At 33.4% G+C, this 19,377-nt stretch overlaps 1 protein-coding gene across 2 annotated transcripts in view; it reads left to right on the top strand.

The window, feature by feature from the left end:
- The window catches only part of JAG2 (jagged canonical Notch ligand 2), a 100,652-nt gene that overhangs the window by 65,646 nt on the left and 15,629 nt on the right, over window positions 1-19,377 (top strand). The window contains exons 8-20 of one of the 2 annotated variants that reach the window (XM_026698596.2): window positions 1,913-2,026; window positions 3,224-3,337; window positions 4,369-4,482; window positions 4,889-4,935; window positions 6,384-6,557; window positions 9,123-9,273; window positions 10,054-10,218; window positions 11,228-11,341; window positions 12,508-12,621; window positions 13,215-13,328; window positions 14,044-14,160; window positions 15,827-15,854; window positions 18,509-18,594. In XM_026698596.2, coding sequence (XP_026554381.1) covers window positions 1,913-2,026; window positions 3,224-3,337; window positions 4,369-4,482; window positions 4,889-4,935; window positions 6,384-6,557; window positions 9,123-9,273; window positions 10,054-10,218; window positions 11,228-11,341; window positions 12,508-12,621; window positions 13,215-13,328; window positions 14,044-14,160; window positions 15,827-15,854; window positions 18,509-18,594 — 1,452 coding nt within the window. The remainder of the gene's footprint in view (window positions 1-1,912; window positions 2,027-3,223; window positions 3,338-4,368; window positions 4,483-4,888; window positions 4,936-6,383; window positions 6,558-9,122; window positions 9,274-10,053; window positions 10,219-11,227; window positions 11,342-12,507; window positions 12,622-13,214; window positions 13,329-14,043; window positions 14,161-15,826; window positions 15,855-18,508; window positions 18,595-19,377) is intronic. The other variant, XM_026698597.2, reaches the window with a different exon arrangement.

Here is a 19,377-nt window from a genome sequence, read left to right as displayed (position 1 = left end):
CACATACTTGCAAGCTAGAATTGGCTTTTTACGAATGACATTTATGCCTTAGATCAGGGGTCGCCATCCTTTTGGGCCTTAGGGACCACCAAACTCATAATTTTAAATCCCAGGGACCACTAACTGGTTCTATGGACGTGGCCTAATTTGTGGGTGTGGCTTGGTGGTCATGTGACTGGCTGGGCATGGCTTGTATGTAAATATTATAAATATTTATATAAATATTGAATTTTTTTATTAAAAAAGAGCAACTTTTACCCAAAATCAGGCAAAGCAGGGAGGCAGATTGAGTTGCTCACAGTATCACAAATTCATTCTGCCATTGGCTAGCTCAGTCTGTCACATAAAAATTGCTAGCAAGCAAACTCACAAAATTAACTCACAACACACCATATATGTAAATATTGAATTTTTTATTTAAAAAAAAGAGAGAGCAACTTTTACCCAAAATCAGGCAAAGCTGGCAGGCAGATTGAGTTGCTCACAGAATCACAGATTCATTCAGTGATCTATCTATCTGCCATTGGCTAGCTCAGTCTCTCAAATTTGCTTGCCATGAGTCTGCACTGAATAATAGTACCTTCAGTCCTAAGGGAGGTTCAGTTGTGCTTTAAAGCAGAGCCAATGATCTAAAGACTAGCTAGAAAGCAAGAAATCCAACCATTTCCTACTTACTAGCTAATCTAAATCTGGCACAGCAGAACAGATGATGGTCAGAAAAAGGAAAAATAGCAATTTTAGCAGGCAAGTTTGCCGGGTAAGGAGTGAGTGGGTGGGGAGCGTTCCTACGGGCCATGTGGGCGGTGCAGCCTTGTGTTTCTGTGCAGCCTGGATTAATTGCTTGTGGGGGTGCTCGGGAGGTGAGATTTTTGTGCGGCCCACCAAAATCTTCTCACGGCCCACCGGTTGGTGACCGTTGCCTTAGATAACCCCCCAAACTGTATAAAATAATGATAGGGAATACACTAAAGCTGTAATAGAGAAATGTTGGAAGTATGTTCATCTTAAGAATATATACAGTATGAAAACAATAGGAAAATATACAGTCGTATCATTAAAATACAATATAAAACCTTAAAACAGTACAAACTGTACATATAATTCAGTTAAAATTCAATTAAAATTCAATTAATCAAGTTTGGAAGAAGGGAGCAAAGTTCGTGGAAGTGGGGTAATAATTATGGTCTCTCCAATCAATTAACCACTTCCAGGATGCCACTCCCCCATTGAGACTCTAGGCCAGCTGTCAGAGCCAGGTTTTCAAGCCCATTCAGAAGGCCAGAAGGAATGCAGATCTCACCCTGGGAGAGGCAGGATGTTACACACAGTAGGAACATGGCAGAAAAGTTTCTTCTAAACCCCACCAGCCAAAATTTCTTGACTTATGGGGTCTGCAGAATGCCTTTTCTGCCAGTGCATGTGGGCTGGGCTAATCCCAGTGGATTGAGCCAATTTCTCAGATATCTTGGACCTATGCCAGAAAGGCTTTAAAAGTGATAATCAACACCTTGAGTTAGATCCAGAAGCAAGCTGGCAATTTACAGAATATTCATGAACATACATGAAATTTTTAAGCAGTCCTGTTGAACATGTAAATGATTAAGAAACAAAGTGGGGTAGAAAAATAAGAAACTGAGAGAAAATGAAATTGGCAGATATAGGATCACACTAAAACAGGGGTGTCAAACACAGGTGTAAATCAGCCTGCGAGCCAGATGCGTCACATGCAGGCCACGTCCATCCCGGCTCCGCAAATGGGGAAAATGTCATGAAGCATCACATGATGGCAATGTGATGCGGCGAGCTTGACACCTGTGCCCTAAATGTAGAAAATTTAATGGTGACTTCTTACAGAGAAACTATAAATAGGGTTTCAGTCTGGATTTTAAAACTTTTTTTTTTTTCTCATTAGCTGAGCATGCTTGTGTTTCAAATCCTTGTGCTAATGGTGGAATTTGCCATGAAATTTCATCTGGGTTTAAATGTCAGTGTCCTAAAGGATGGAGTGGACCAACATGTGCAATTGGTAGGTACTGTCTAAGTCATAATATTTGTACCTTGCTGATGAAAAACTCATTTTGGTGCTCAAAAATTTCTTGCAACTCAATTGCCATTCTCTTAGAGATATCTTGAAGGAAGTGCCTGTTTCTGTAGTTCACAGATGGACTCCCTCCTTTGCCATTCTTATCCATATCATTTTCTTTTAGATTCTTCCAATTAAAACTAACTAAAATTCCACCCAGAAATTTAATGGCCTTAAAATTATTATGGTATGTGGCTACAATACAGTGCATAATAATGGTAGCAATCTATCCGAGAGAGAGAGAATGAGAGAAAGAAGTGATTTTAGGATTGATAGGAAGGATTCTCATCAGTTTATTTACTAGAAAATACTGTAATGCTCAACATACAATCAGGAGTGGGATTCAGCCGGTGTTACTACTGGTTTGGTGACTAAGTTTTACACTGTGCACGCATGTAAAACAACCTTAGGCTGTGCCGCCCAGACAGCTGAAAAGCGCTGCACGCAGGTGCATGGCATTTGAAAAGCCTCTTTTTCCCTGTTTTTTCAACCTCAGCTGTGCTGTGCAAAGCAGCTGAGGTTGAAAAAGCAGGAAATAAAGGACAGGTAAAAGTGCAGGCAGGTGGGCCAAACAACAGCAAACACAGAACCAGTTCAGTGCCTGCTGCTCTTCAGAGCTACTGGCTCTATAGAACCGAGCAGAACCAGTAGCATCTCACCCCTGCATACAGCCTTTTTCTGAATTAGTTAATTTCTTTTCCCAATGGCAGTATATGAAGTTGCATTATACAGTCCTTAACAAAATTCTAAATATGCCCATAAGTTCAAAACGTTTGGATGCAATATATTTTTTTAAAAAAAATGTGTGTAATAAAATAGTTTATCAGAGAATGAGTAGTAATGATGAAGGGGAGAACCACAATAGATAAAACAAAGATGCAAAATGTGTGGAACTTCGCACATGCATGAACAGGCCAGTATTTTCCCTTTTCTGATTTGATTGAGATGCTTGTTTTTAAACTTACATTAATCCTGTTTTAGGATTTGAACCTCTTTTTATTTTTATTTTTTACTTTATTGCCAGTTTTGACAATTGTAGATAGTTCTAAAATTATATGTCAAATTAAGTTACCATCTTTCTTTACTTGAAAGATATTTTATAGTTCTAAAGTTATCTCGGACAACTGTTTCCTTCCCCAGATATTGATGAATGTGCATCTAATCCTTGTGCTAGTGGTGGTACTTGTGTTGATCGCATTAATGGGTTTGAATGTATATGTCCACAGCAGTGGATTGGGGCAACCTGCCATCTTGGTAAGTCTTAACATTTAGAAGTATCTCAAATTATTACTTCAAAAATATTTTTAAAAGATTTTACTGTCATCTTTGCTGAATTATTATTTCGCTACTGCTCATATCACTTTATGAAACAGGTTGTAAAACATTACTATCTTTTGAATGCAGGAGCCATATACTGTACTACATTTAATCAAAATTCATCTGTAGCATTCCTTCCTGCTATAGATAATTATTTTTGGCAAAACAATAGTGGTTAAATTAGGCATGTGTAAATGTTTAAGCTACTGTGTTTCACTGCAGAAAGTTTTTTGTTCCTGATGTGTGGCCATTCAGTTTTCCTTATTGCTTCATTTGCTTGACTCATTTTATGATTGTGGTGTGTGCATGCTGCAGGATTACTCAGAAACATGGAGCTTTCTGTACATATGTTTGGGCAGATTCTTTTTGAATGCATAGTTCAGCCTGGAGTTAACAAAAAAAAACCAACCCCACAATTACTGTTTTGCCAGGGAAATAGGTAATAGCATTAGAGGAGAATCAGATCTTAATCTGATCTTAATGCCCCAGATATTATAATCAATTTTCTGTTGAACAAGTGATTGAATAGTTGCGTAAGAAGCAGAATAGATGCTGATATCTAACCTTTCTTTAAAAAGGCTGCATAGCCATACATTATCCCAGGTGTCCACATTGTTGGCTATTCTGCATCTAATCCACAATTAAGTTGTTAATTGAAAATTTCCTAATGCAGCTTCCAGAAGGGTGATGTGCTTTGGTTTGATTTAGTTTGTTTTTTTGAAAAAGTTGGAAGTAATCTTTCAGATAATTTTTATTACAGTTATTTCCCTGGATTTTTTTTAAACAGTCACTGAGGCTTTCCTAGGGCAAAGAATGCAGCATCATATTGCGAATATCAGCAAACAGTATCAAAGTAGTGAATGAAATGTAGCTGATATTTGGAAAGCATGGAAGCTTTGCTTTGGTGCAAGGGCAGTCTCTTTCTGGGTTTGTTCTTCACTCTCTGCTTTTCTTCTCTTCTTTCACAGATGCTAATGAGTGTGAAGGGAAACCCTGTCTTAATGCTCATTCTTGCAAAAATCTTATTGGTGGATATTATTGTGACTGCATTCCAGGATGGAAAGGAGTAAATTGTCATATCAGTCAGTATTTAATATTTAGTGTATACACTTGAGCCTAAGGGTCTCTTATTTATGGACTAAAAGCTGACAATCTTAAATTAATGCTTATGGATCATTTCCAAACCTAACTTTTCTACAAGTCTTTACGGTGACACTTTTTATCACATACTTCCTTGCATCTAAAGCCTTAGCTTTTGATTTGTGGAATGAACTAACTGAAAGTTTCTGAGAAATTATTCAAATTATTTGTTTTAAACATAGCTTTGCTTTATGATTTGGACTCCTTCAAATTTGCATCACTTATAAAATTCTTATTTCCTTTCCTCTGGAAAACATCAGTTTGACTATTTGAAATCAACAAATATCATTAATTATCCTTCAGTCTATTATTTCCATTATTTTAATGATTTTCCTATTTTATCCCTAGATGTTAATTATTGTCATGGGCAGTGCCAAAATGGAGGGACTTGCAAGGTAATTTGTGTTATTTTATGATTCTTTTGAGCAACCTTTAAAATTTATTAGGACGGTCATAATTGGATCCTGACAGCATTTGTCTTAATTTCACCCTTTTAATTCTTTATATCTTTGTAGACAGATAGCGCTGTACCAATTGTTCATGTATGGACAATACAGTATAAAGTTCAAGATTCAAATGGATAGTTGGCAGCCATTCAAGAATATACTTTCAGTAATGTACAGGTAGTCCTTGAATTGTGACAGTAATTGGGACTTGAATTTCCATCACTAAGTGAAATCACAGTCTCTATTGCTATTGATTACTGAATCCCATCAGTTATTGAGAGAGGACCACCCAGTCACAAACTGATGGTGCAGTAGGACACAGGTTGTAAGTCCCTTCATTAAGTACCATCATAGTTTCAAACAGTTGTTGAACAAATATTTGTTCAGCAAGGGCTACCTGTATCAGATAAGCAGCCATAAGGAGTCATATAAATAAATAAATTCATCCAGTGAAATCAAGGAGGTAAAGGGATACTTTAAATCCAAGTTTTTGATAATGTGGACTAGGTATACCAAAAGTAGTAGTATAGGATACTGTCTGACTCTTAAATTGCCCCTTTTTATAAATAAGAGGATTATTTACATTTTGAGGATTACATTATCCTCACAATGTAAATAAGACCATAAGGAAGAGTTCTGAAGTACTTCAGAAAAGTTCAGGTATGTATTCCTAATGTTTATGACACTACAAAGTAGAAATGCAAATAAAGATTTAAAAACTGTTAAAAAGGAAACTCAGTTCAAATCCATAAGTGAACATTAAGAGGTTAACTAGGAATAATCTTACTAAAATATTCATTAGATAGTGTTAGAGCAAACTGACTATGAAGCATTTGTATACTAATTCTAAAAATTCAGATGCAAAATTATTGGGCAACTTAACTTCCTTCTGTGCCTTTTGTGTGTCATAGTCTCTATAAAGTAAAACAGAAATATTCAGATGGGCACCTTTTTTTCTAAAAAAAACCCATAACCGTTGTTTTAAAATAATAAATAAGCCTAATACTCAAAACAATGAATCCGAAGTATAAAGGAAGCCATTAAATTACTTCTTTCTAGACATCAAACTTTAATGGCATTGAATTGCTTAGCACACTCATCCCAAACAATTTTCTTGTGGGTCTAATAGTTTCTTCTTTAAACAGATGTGTTTTATCAGCTTTGTTTTTAAAAACAAAGACAGAACTTTACTTTCATAGTCAAGTAGACATTAGAGTATTTTAATCCATGGGCCCTGATTTAAAGTTATAAGAGAATCAGCCTAGAGGATCCATTGTCCCAGTCATTCTTTTTAGTAAACTTGTGGAATTTTTTAAAAATTGTAATATTTTTCCATTAAGACTTTTCTGGTATCTTCTATAAATGATCGTATATTTTTTTTCAATTTGTTCATGTAGGACGAAGTGAATGGCTATCATTGCATATGTCCTCCTGCTTTCATAGGCAAGAACTGTGAAAAAAAAGTTGATGACTGCATGAGCAACCCATGTCAGAATACAGGTCACTGTACTAACCTCGTCAATGGATTCCATTGTCTTTGCCCTCATGGTTTCTCAGGAGAATTCTGTGAGGTGAAGGATACTTTAGACTTGTTAGAATACTTGGATGGTCTGAATTCTAAAGGAACTTGAGTGCTTGTTGTTATGGATGAATGGAACAGTTCATTTACTGCCCCAGAGGAACGGCAAATTTGGTGGAAAAAAGTCTTACCATTTAAGCATAGTGGGACACATAAAAGAAAGAGCCCATTAAGAGTTCACCATCACTATTTTTATTTTTATTTTCTTTTTCCTTTTTGTTTTTTCTTTTTTCTTTTTGGATACAACAGAAAGCTGTCCTTTCATTTCCCTCAAATTCTTCTAGATCCCAATTAAGTGATTTTGCTTCATAGCATATGTCACCTACAGCATAGAAGTTAATTATTGTTACAATTGAGGAAAGGAAGTACTTGGAGGGACACTTCTTCAGGATACTCTCAAGCTGTCATCTTTCCCTCCCGAGAGCACTATTTTTTAAGTAGTAGAATATTTAAAATATACAACAATAAATATTGATTCTTTCTTTCCTTCTCCTCTTGCCTTTCCTTCCTCCCCTTTTTTCTTTTTCATATTTTCTACCACCACTGTTACAGACTACAAATCAAATTATGAATCCAGTGTTTAATGGGCATTATTGAAGTGCAGATTTGTACATCAGTGCTCATTGTATTTCACTCCAGTACAATCAGGAATAGAGTTATTGATTGGAAGTATTGATCTAAATTCTATTGCCGGGGAGGAGGTCATAATCTGCTTCAAAATTGTACAGGCTAATGAACTGCTAGGACCAGTCTCTTGTCTGGCAAAGGAATTGTTTCATGCAAAAATCTGGGCATCTAATACCATTACGCCAGTCACTCTGTTTCAATTAATATATTGGTACATAGCAGGCCAAGGTATTTTTTTTCTGAGAAAATCCTATAGTACTCATTTGGTGTAGGAGGAAAGGAATTGTTGTGTATTGTCTTATAACTGGATAATGTACATTCTAATATGGCTATGCTGCTATGTGTTCTAGATTGGTTTCCTTTTTGTTGAGGAATTGAGTCTGCTTTTATTGACATAAATGAGAAATGGTGCTAGATTATTTATCTTTATATTGCTTTCGGCTGGTTTGTAACATTAGTACTAAAATAACGCCTGGCTTATTAAGAACTGTAGAAGAGGTCACCTTCATTTTTAGAGACCATTTTTTCAGGTATGCCTAAACAACTAGTATCTATCTCAGATTGGAAGACATTGTGCCATACAGCTAAGCTTGATCCAAGTTCCCACATCTTTTAGTGGAAAAAACATATCTCCATTATCCAGCTATTTAACTGTTTTAATGCTATAATATGGTTTTGTTGTGTTTTATGTGTTTGATTAACAGGTAACATTTGTGAAAAAGCAAATAGATGCTTATTTAAAACAGTTGTAGATGACATTCAGATTACAATTCCTTAGAATGATTTATAAGTGTAATTCTATAATTTTTGTAGTTGCAGGATTTTTAAAATTTGCCACCTTCATCATGAGAGTAACAAATCAAGATGCTTTAAATATATACATAATGTAATTAAACAAACTTTTGCTTCTCATTTACAACAAGGATAAATAACATATTTCTACCCCAATGCTAGATGAACTGTCAATTGAGTAACAGGGCTTGTCCATCTCTCATGAGCAAAATAAATTTCAAATTTACATCTGTTTGGCAGAAAGTAATTAAAATGGTTAGCTTGGAAATCAAATATTTTCAAAGAACCACCACCCCCTATAATATTTTCTGCACCTTTTTCACCCCCCAGAATCTCATAGCAGTTTGAGAACAATTGTTTCTACAAAAAATAATCCAAGCAGTTCTTTTGAGGAGACAGATTGAAAAGCAATCAAGCTACCTTTCTCCTTGGAAAACTTGCTAGCTGCCACATGAGAAATAGGATGTAAATGAATTTCTGCAAATGGCCCCACAAACTCCACAGAGCTTCAGATTTTATAAAAACAAATTAGCTTTGTAGTGGTTTCAAATGCATAGCAGTCAAGCCATACATAAATCAGCTCAACTACCAAATACATCTTAAGTGTGAGATGCATTTTAGCTGGAATTCTATAAGAAGCCTTTCAGGTAAGAATTAGGGTCTACCTATCTATGTTTTAGAATTTAGGCTTAGTTTGATGCATTAAAAAAGGTGTATCAGAGATTGTATGTTAGAGAAATAGATTAATAACATTAATCTATTGAACTGAAATTCTTAGCAAAAGTAGTGCATTCAATCAGTGTGCTTTAATCATTAATAAACTGGATTAGGATTGAAAAGATACAGGTTCAAGACTGCCTTTAGCCATGAAAATATGCTCCAACATTTTGGATCTCTCATTCACACTCTGCCAAACTTAATCCACAAGTTTATTATGCCAATACAATGAAGGGAGATCCCCATTTAAATCACTTTGAGTTCCAGTTGTCAGGATATTTACCTAGAGATTGAATACTTGATATAAATTAGAATTTAATTTCAGTCATATACCACTTAAGTCCATAACTAAACTGTAAAAATTAGAGTATCTTGTGGAATATTGTTGCAAAACTAATAATGCAGTTTAAATCTTTTGTAGATTGATATAGATCTCTGTAAACCTAACCCTTGCCAAAATGGAGCTCAGTGTTATGATCTGAGAGAAGACTATTATTGTGCTTGCTCTGATGATTACGATGGAAAGAACTGCTCTCACCTCAAGGATCACTGTAAAAATAACTCTTGTAAAGGTACTGTTTTGTCCTGTGAAATGTTGATTGTGTAGCCAAATGTACAAAATCTTACAATAATAGAATTCTTTCAGGAAAAATCATGTTCAGTGATTTTTCTTAATTAGTATTACAGATTTTAACAATATGAAGGACAAACTTAAATCCATGTAAATTTGATTTTTTTAAAATAAAATCAATAGAAGAAGAAAGGGAAATAATAAGCCTTAGTCCTTCCACAGAAAGTAAATATACTGTACAAGCTGAACATGAATTATTTTACTTATCCATAAAGGATCTGTAGATCATTTTTTCTTAGATAAAATTGAGGTAACTTGTTCTTACCTTTTTTGCATTATCAAACTTGGTTCCTAGCAGTATATTGAATTTTGTTTTGAGTGTCAGTGAAATAGACAATAGTAGTGAATCACATTCTCTGTTTTTTGCTAGCCTCAGAAAACTGGGAACTATTTAGAGCAGATTTAAAAGCTCATACATAGAGTAAATTCTGATACAGTTCAAAGTTCCTTCATATGACAATGGTTAGCCAATTACTATTTTATAAGAGCATTATATGTCATATACTTAGTACTAGCAAATAATATTTAGAATCTTATCTGCTCTCTAATCCATGCAAGGATGTGTCACAAAGAGACTTTTTTGTTGGTTTTCTGCTAAATATTAGTGCAACTTAAATATGAAGACAATGAAATATTTTGTGTCAGAATTAAGAAACCACAGGTTTATGATGGCCTTCTCTCCTAGAGAGTAGCTTATATGCATAATTTCTCTTATTTTTAGTAATAGACAGCTGCACAATAGAAGTCTTCACAAATGCTACTCAGAATGGCATTCGTTTAATCTCGTCCAGTGTATGTGGGCCTCATGGACGCTGCATCAGTCAACCAGGAGGAAATTTTACATGTGCCTGTGAAAAAGGCTTTACTGGAGCATACTGTCATGAAAGTATGTAAAAAATATTATTAAAAAACATTGCTCAAGTACTTGGGCTTAATTTAGAAAACATTATTTCTTAACTGTTTAAAATGATTCATAATAGGATTTAGAGGATTTAAGTTGAAGACTTGATCATGAATGACTATTTCTATGAATAGGGAGATGGGCAGGTGTCTCTGCACAAATAGCTCACTCTTGTTCTTTCTCAGTGATACCAAGGTTTTGTTCAAAAAAGCACTATGTAGTGAAATGTACATTGCATGGATATAGGATATAGATGAATAGGCACAGAAAATTGTAGATCTATACTACTCTGTATATAAGATCTCCAATGTTTATGAATAGATCAGAATCTTCTGGTTGATTTTTGGCCAGAATTTCCAGCTTGTCTTGGCTTTACAGCAGCAATGATAAAATCCTTCCTGAATGAAGAGAGCTCAGAGTGAAATAAGAAACAGAGCAGCTTGGTATCTGGTTTCCTGGCCCACGACCTGCTATTTTATACTTGGCCACATATGATAAATAAGTTTTGTAGTAACACTTTTAAGAGACAAAAATAGCATTTATAATCTGATTCTTGTTCTGTAACAAACTAACATTTTTCAGATTATTAAAAAACCCACAAAGTAATAAAGATTTCACAAAGCAAGAGCCCACTTATATAGCATCTTAAACGTAGCTAGTTTTTAGACTGTTTAAATAAACATTGTTACATGATAGCTTTTTGACTGAAAGAAAAAGAAATCAAGTCAGACTTATCTCATTGGAGTAGAAAAGCAAAACTCAACACATTGATCTCAGTTAAGCACCAGATTAATTTAGAAAGGATCTTTTGGGGTACAATATTATTTGAAACTAATGGAACATTTGTTCCTCACATTAATTTCATGTTTGTTTTATGCCTATTAATTTTGAGCGATTATTGAAGAATTTTGTTTAAGGTGTTTCTGTTTCTTCCAAACAGTCACTGTAAAACAAACAGATAGTAATCTAGTAATTTTGTATTATTGTACTTTAGATATTGATGACTGTCTTGAAAAACCCTGCAAGAATGGTGGAACTTGCATAGACGAAGTCAATGATTTCAGATGTTTCTGTCGGAATGGCTGGGAAGGAAAATTGTGTGACATTAGTGAGTATAGCTGAATATTAATATATTTAAGTTAGCCATTGAAATCTTTTCATCCCTTGTAGTATTTAGGGATTTTATTTATGATAGTGAAAAAAAAATTTGGGTTTGTATTCTTAATTTTCAAGCACATGTCATGATATGTTATAACTAGTTTAGTTTATATTTAAAGATGCGTAAGAACAACTGGGGGAAGAAATATAAAGAAGGATTTAAAGACTATAAAAATTAGATAAGAATGTGCATTTTTAAGAAGAAAAACCATTCGTCTATTATATGATTATATATCCTAAAAATAATCATGTATCAAACATGCTTTAAAACATTTATTAAAGTTAAAGATCAATAAAAGTCAACCAAAATAAAAAAAATTATCAAACAAAGCTGACAAGAATTTCTAGTTAATCTGAGACAGTCAATCTTATGTTGAAAACCAGTCAGACAGAGTTTGATATTTTAAAATCTCACACTAAGCAAAACTTAAATTTTGGATGGTTATATGTTCTTGTTCTGATTAGTTTGTGCAGGGATGGGATTCTACCAGTTCAGCCCTGTTTGGGCGAACTGATAGTTACAAGCGATGATTTGACCCCGCCCATCTGCCCCTGCCTATTCTGCAAAGCGCGCACTCATCAAACCAGTTGTTACACTGGTTGAATCACACCCCTGAGTTTGTGACTAATATACTTGTCTCAAGTCAACAATTCTCAAAATAGAAATTTCAAATAAATTTTGCATCAATAAAAATGATAGCATTTTGTTGCGAATCTTCACTCAGTCTTTTTTATAATAGGCTGTTTATTTTGTGAACTTTTGTTGTATAGAGTAGTTGGCTTTGAATAACCATGTGAATAGTGAGGACTTGAAACTGGTCCTTTTTCGCTCTCATCCAGTATCTTTATACTATAAAGATATAAGTATTTCAGTTTGGTTTTAACTTAATATACTTTACAAATCCAGCAGTTGTTATTTGTTCAGTGCAGTTTAATTAACAGAATTTGGAGTTGCATCATACAGATTAAGTTGTTACCCACATTAATTTACTCAAAGTTATCCAGGGATCTATAGCATTAATGAGATTAGATTAAGTTTCATTTAATGGATTGTTCTTTATTTATGAAGATTCTTTTCACAAATATTTTTTGTTCAATTCTTTATGAATTTTGCAGATTTTAATGACTGCTCACCAAATCCATGTCACAACGGAGGCCAGTGCATTGATTTAGAGAATGACTTCTATTGTGCATGCAAAAATGGCTGGAAGGGGAAAACATGCCATTCAAGTAAGTGTGTTGTAGGTAGTTTGCTGCTTAAAATATTCAAAAGTTGAAAATTTTTAAGAATTACAAAAAAATTGTGATAAAAAAGTAATCTACAATTAAGTCTAACAAATGAAACAATCTGAATATAGGGAAGAGTATAATAAAATACCAAATTATAAATTATAGCTTCTATATAGTCATCATTTAAAATTAAAATTTATAAAATAATGCCATTTGAAATGATTTTCACAGATTATTTTATTTAGAAAGGGCAATGCAGCGTAATAGTGCTTCACATCAGTTAATCACAAAATAGTGCTTCATATAGTAGGAGCACTTGACTAGCACCTCTCTGCAGCTCCTTAAAACAGTTCCATATTTTCCTGGGATTATGCAGCTGCCATACATAGCTACAGCATCATCCCAAGAAGAGAGGTGTTCTTTTCTTTGAATGTGTGAAGCACTGCACCCCTGAAATAGAAAGTTTAGTTGAATTCTAATAGGTCTAATAGTGTACATAATCCCATGTAACAAAAAATATCCCTACCTTCTATAACAATAAATTCTATAGTATATTTGATAGGCTGCTTTAATTTGTTTCTGTAATATTTTAGGTAAGTACCAGTGTGATGCAAATACTTGTACAAATGGAGGAACATGTTATGATGATGGTGACACTTTTCGATGCTCTTGTCCTCCAGAATGGAAAGGAAGCACTTGCAATATTGGTAAGTGTTTAATCTTATATTGTCTCTAAATCGAGAGAATGAATTGGCTGAGACGCTAATATAAATCATCTATTCTTTCTGTGATCTAGAAAAAGTCTTGTTATGTAGAACAGTGTACTAGTGTTGATTATATTTGAGGGGCTGTTTTGATATAAAAATGAAGGGGGGGAGCGGAAATTGAGCTGGTTATCCTCCATTAAGGTAGAATTGAATAATCAGTCGTAAGGATACCAATCCTTTTTTGTGGCTCCAAAGCTCTTTTAATTGTCATTATTCCAAATGAAAGGTATCATTTCTTACTATTTTGAGGCAGGAAATGTATAAAAATCCAACTCCATCTTGTCTTAATTATTTTATTTTATTTGCTTCATTATTTTCTAATTGAAGTTTTTCATATTTTTATGCTTTCAGCCTCCCAGAATTGGATGGGTGCCAAATATATAAATATAGAGGGAGGGAGGGAGGGAGGGAGGGAGGGAGGGAAGGAAGGAAGGAAGGAAGGAAGGGAGGAAGGGAGGGAGGGAGGGAGGAGAAAAAAAAAGAAAAGTTCTAAAATAGGGTCTAACAGTTTTTAAAAACAAACGCAACATACACAGAGAGATTAGATTAAAATGATTGTAACAATGTAGATTCTTATTTGGCATGTCAGTTTATATTATGAATGAAAGTCCCTGTGATTAGAAAAAAACCTTTTTTAAAAAAAAATCTATTATAGCTAAGAACAGCAGCTGTATTCCTAATCCTTGTTTGAATGGTGGAACTTGTGTTGGCAGTGGAGATTCCTTTTCTTGCATTTGTAAAGAAGGTTGGGAAGGACGCACATGTACCCAGAGTAAGTGTAAATATTGTTTGTATTAATGTTCTTAGTCTTGTAGCTTACTCAAGATAATTTATTATGATGGATGTTAAAGAGTAGAGTTTTGTACTCAAAGTTTTTTACATATTGAATTAAACATTTTATGAAAAAAGCTTAGTTGAATATTATATTTGAGTATTTTATTAGCATTTTGATACCTCGTACTGAGGTTTTTTAGGAGTGGTTGAGCTTGTTTTTGACTCAAGACAAAACTTGCTTAAAATTTTATATCTTGGTCTAAATCTTCTAATTTTGCATTGAAATTATTTTAATAAACTGTTGATTTGGGTTTTTTTTTGTAAAGTAGGAACAGTGATGATTGTTAGCATTATTCAATGTAAATGGTAGATAAGAGAGTTGACTTCGTTATGAATTATATTGTACTGTGGTTCTTCATTGTGGCATAACATTTTGTTATGCTAATTGGTGCAAAGATAAAGGTACCATAATCTCTGCCAGTTATTTATTGGAAAGCAACAAGAGAATATTCCTACCTTAATGGTATGAATAGTCTGATGTACACTTAGATCTGCTTCCCCAAGTCAATACTTTCTCATTTTGTCATATCTCATCATTTCTATCTACTATGTTGAATAAATATGCTGGGCAGGGCTCATAAGCAAAGGGAGCATTTGAAGAATCCCAGTTGTGGAAGAACTGATTAAAAACCTCTAGAAGTCATCTCAAATACTTTTGTGGCCAGTGTGCTAAGGTCAAAAACAAACTTGGATTTCTTGTAAAATTTTTGTATGTACTGTATCTATAAAGTAGGGCTAGAAAATCTACTTTGAGGGTTGAAATCTTTATTTATTAATAATATTAAAATGTTTAACTTCTAAAACTACTTTTTTCTAAATTCTGATATTGAAAACAAGTCCAACTAGAGGCAAAGAATGAGGCTTGGGAAGAAATGAGTTTTACATAAGCTCATATATTGGCCTGAGACTGAGCAGACCCAGACTCAAGTCCCTCTTTAACTGTGAAACTAACTTGGACCAGTAACAAACTCTTAAGCCAACATCCTTCGCCTCTTGTAATGAAGATAACAGATAATAAGAGTTGGAAGGGGCCTTGTAGGTCATCTAGTCCAACCCCCCGCCCAAGCAGGAGACCCTACACCATTTCTGACAAATGGCAGTCCAATCTCTTCTTGAAAGTCTCAAGTGATGACGCTCCCACAACTTCCAAGGGCAAGCTGTTCCATTGGTTGATTGTTCTCACTGTAAGAAAGTTTCACCTTATTTCTAGGTTAAGAAAGAGAGAATCAACTTAGAGTCCCCAGAGAAAAATTGGAATATAAATCTAGCAAACAAGGGTTTTAACTCCCATCATCCAGTTTTATGTTTCAATATGAAAAAGAATTTCCTGTTTCTATATTTAACAATGCACTGGTATTATTTCATCAGAACACTTTCTTGTAGCTTTAGAATTGATACTACTGTGATTACATATAAAAATAAATTGGCCTATAGGCATAGAATTGCCATTACTATCATAGGTTGTTGGGGGGAAATTTTTTGTACATACTGTACAAAAACTTTTGTACATGCACAAAAATTAGATGAAATTGCTTAGATATAGTCTACATTTAATACCATTTATAGACTTCAGATGCATAATTATTTCACTTTTCTCTTTTTAGATATTAATGATTGCAATCCACACCCATGGTGAGTATTCAGTGATCATTCTTTTTCAAAATACCCTAATACAGCAATAAAAATTAATTATCTTGATTTAAAATCTTCTCATCCATCTTAAGCAATTGTGCTGAGGTTACCAAATGAACTTTCCTATACTTATTTACTAACTGATTTCTACTTCTAAGAAATCTGTTTTATTAGATTGGTAGCTGCAAATTTTTTGTGAAGGCAAATTAGCTCAATAGACAACCCAATTTAAAATAGAATTATTTGGATCTAGTTATTCGATGCCCAGATTTAGAATGGAAGAGGAAGTAGGAAAAAGGTAATTGTTGTTCCTACCTCTGGAATATGATCCCTTGAAACTTGGGCTTGACTTCCCTTCTTCCCCCAGTCACTTAACCTTTCTGTTGAATATGAAATCTTTAAGGCACCCTTCATTCCAGATTTTAATTATCAGTTTATTTTAGTACTTATTTAATTATTATTTTAAGCTTGCATTTCTAACTTTGCAATTTTTATTTTTTTAATTTTATTAACTACCGTACTTTGTGTACCTATCCACAACAGAACATGCTATAAATTAAAGAAAGATAACAATCTTAGTAGTGATAAATATTGATATAATACCAGTGCAGATTTTTATAATACATATAGTCTGCGACTTATGACCATAATACTTTGTAGTAATTGTTAAGTGAAGCTGTGGCTATTCACCAATTCCGTTTTCCCCAATGGGCATTTTTTACCGGAAACCAGAAGTAATCACTGGAAACTGGCAAAAAAACAGCTGACTCTGGGCTACTACAAATAGCCATAAAGGTGGGCCAATTGCCAAGTGCCAAAAATTCAATCGTATGACCATGGGGATAGTGTGCGACAGTCATAACTTCAAAAACATAAATAACTATTGGAAAATAGTTAAATGACCAGTCATAAGTTGCAAACTACCTGTATCTGTGAAAACCTAACGTAGTATTTCACTCCCTCAGACACTGATAATTCCAGATATGTTGAATGCAGCTTCCAATTATATTTGGAATGCAATTATATTATTAATATATTATTATATTATTTGTTAAAGTTATCAGGGAATTGTAATTTAATTTAATTGGAAGTAATCAAGTTAGGGAGGTTATTCTAAATTGTTCCAAAAATTCTTATATCCATTTTGATCTAACCATTGATTTAGAACCCAAAAAGGATCTATAGTCATTTAAATAAATTTTATTTTCTCTGTTTGAAGCTATAGGTTACATTTGTATAATTCAGTGAAGCGATAGCTTGCTTATACATGACGAGAAAGCAAGCAAGATTTTTCATGTCTAAATTTTCTACAATTAAAAAACAAGCTTATGTATTTCACACAGTGTAAAAGACTAGAGTAGGTACCCTTGCTGCAAATAACATAAAAAGATTGTGAATCTTGATTCATTAGCTTTTAAGGCAAGAAGCGCAGGCCATTGTTTATACCTTTTATATAATATTGGTTTTGAAGAGAGATATAAGTGCAAGCATGTGAGTGTAAATAGTCCTAGGTATGGGTTTATCATGTGTTCAATTTTTCATTCAGTTTCTATTCTACCTTTTGGAACATCCATCCTTCTATGGCCACTTACAAAGGAACTGATAAAATTGTAAATAATTGTATATATAAATGAGGGCAATACATTTGCTTTTTCTACTATCACACAGTATTAAGCTTACTCTGAAAAAAGTGTTCTGTTTGATAAGTCTCTTTGGATTTCATGTTTATTTATAATAATTTGGGTTGTGTATATAGTAATGTATTTATCATAGTTCTACCTCAGTATTAGCTTGCCTCTTTGCAAATTTCCTTTTTAACTTTTCTGGTTTTCTCCATCAGCATTAAATGCTTAAATACATAATTGAACATTTTCTTCCAGCTTTATCTACATAGCTTTACATGCAGTATTTTTCCAGATTTTTGAGAAAATATTTCTTACTTGCATCTTCATTATTAGAGTTCCCCAATGTCCCGTTATGGGTCAGTACTCTTGATTGTGTGCCATTAAGTCATTGTCAACACTAACCCTAACCACAAAAATGAACACTTTTTAAACGGCTTTTTCATACCTTTCTCAGTTCCTTGAGGTTACAGAATTTACTAAATTGTACAATTTAATATAATTGCATTCAAAACATTCTGTTTGTTAAGTCATTAAATTTTAAAACTTCATATCCTTTGAAGTAATCTAAATCATGTGACTGGATTAGTTACCATTGAATTATATAGTCACATTACTAAAATGTCTTTTACATTTGAAATAATAAAAAAATATATATTCCTATAAAATGTAATGTACTTGCCTATTTTTTTCCTCCACTTTAATAGAATTTAGGGAGTTTAAATCAAAGTTGTTATTACCCATTATTAACATTCTTTATATGCTCCTATGTCCTTTGCTCAGTGTGATTGAAGATTTAATTAACTAAGTTTAAATTAACAAATTAAGAAAACACAAATGTTTTATTAAATAGGCATACATTGTACATCAACTATACTACTTGAATTTTGCAATGTTGACTAATAATACAGTGACTATGGATAGAAATAAATTTGAATTTCAGCACATTATTTTATACAAAAACTAATGTTCTCTCAACTTGAAAAACTGTTGACAGCCTTCATTGCGATGATAGATTTATCATTTTTACAGTTACAATGGAGGCATCTGTGTTGATGGTGTGAATTGGTTTCGTTGTGAATGTGCACCTGGGTTTGCTGGTCCTGACTGCAGAATTAGTAAGTATCTGTATAGGAAAAGACTGAAAAATTCACACGTGTCATATCTTACCCTTACCCAGACATTAAGTCAGCTATATCTCAAATAATGAAGCAGCAACCAATTGAATTCATTGATGCTGATGTTTATCTTACAAAATGGTGTTCCCTTAGTTATTAGAAAGAATCCTTTTATAAATAACCTTTGATAAATTATAATATATATTTTATAAATGCAATTGTAAATAAAGTGGTTTAAATTGTATTTATCTGCTATTTCTAAACAAATGTATGATACTAGTATATCCATTCAGAAACTTTAAAAGATAATTTCTATATTCAACTCAAGTATGTTGTTTATATAATTGTTTATTATTACTGTAGATTTCTCTATATATTTCTTCACTATGGTATTTATGACTTATACATGGATTATGAACCTCTGCAAAGACCATTCAGAATATTCCAGAATTAAGATGGTCAGAACCTTTTCCTGTTCTTAATTTAAATTCTGTTTCTTTTAAATTATTTTTCAACTTCCATAGTAATGACCATATGTTATTTGCAGTTCAAATCTTTCCATTTTTTTTTTACTAATTACAATTTTCTCTCAGCTGTCCTTTCTGTGTTTATATTGGGATACACACCTCTTAAAATATTTCTCCCCTGTTTTGGGACCAAAAGCTTCAGATAGCTTCTACTCTAAAAACTTGTTTATGGCCTTACTAAGGTCTTGAGAAGCCCTGATCTTTTAGTAACACACCAATCATGAAATATTACTTTAAATTGCTACACTGTATTTTA

The sequence above is a fragment of the Pseudonaja textilis genome, chromosome 1 (genome assembly GCF_049901715.1).
Source record: "Pseudonaja textilis isolate UNSWEBS1 chromosome 1, rPseTex1.2, whole genome shotgun sequence".
Lineage (NCBI taxonomy): Eukaryota > Metazoa > Chordata > Lepidosauria > Squamata > Elapidae > Pseudonaja > Pseudonaja textilis.
This window is presented reverse-complemented; position numbering and strand designations above follow the sequence as displayed.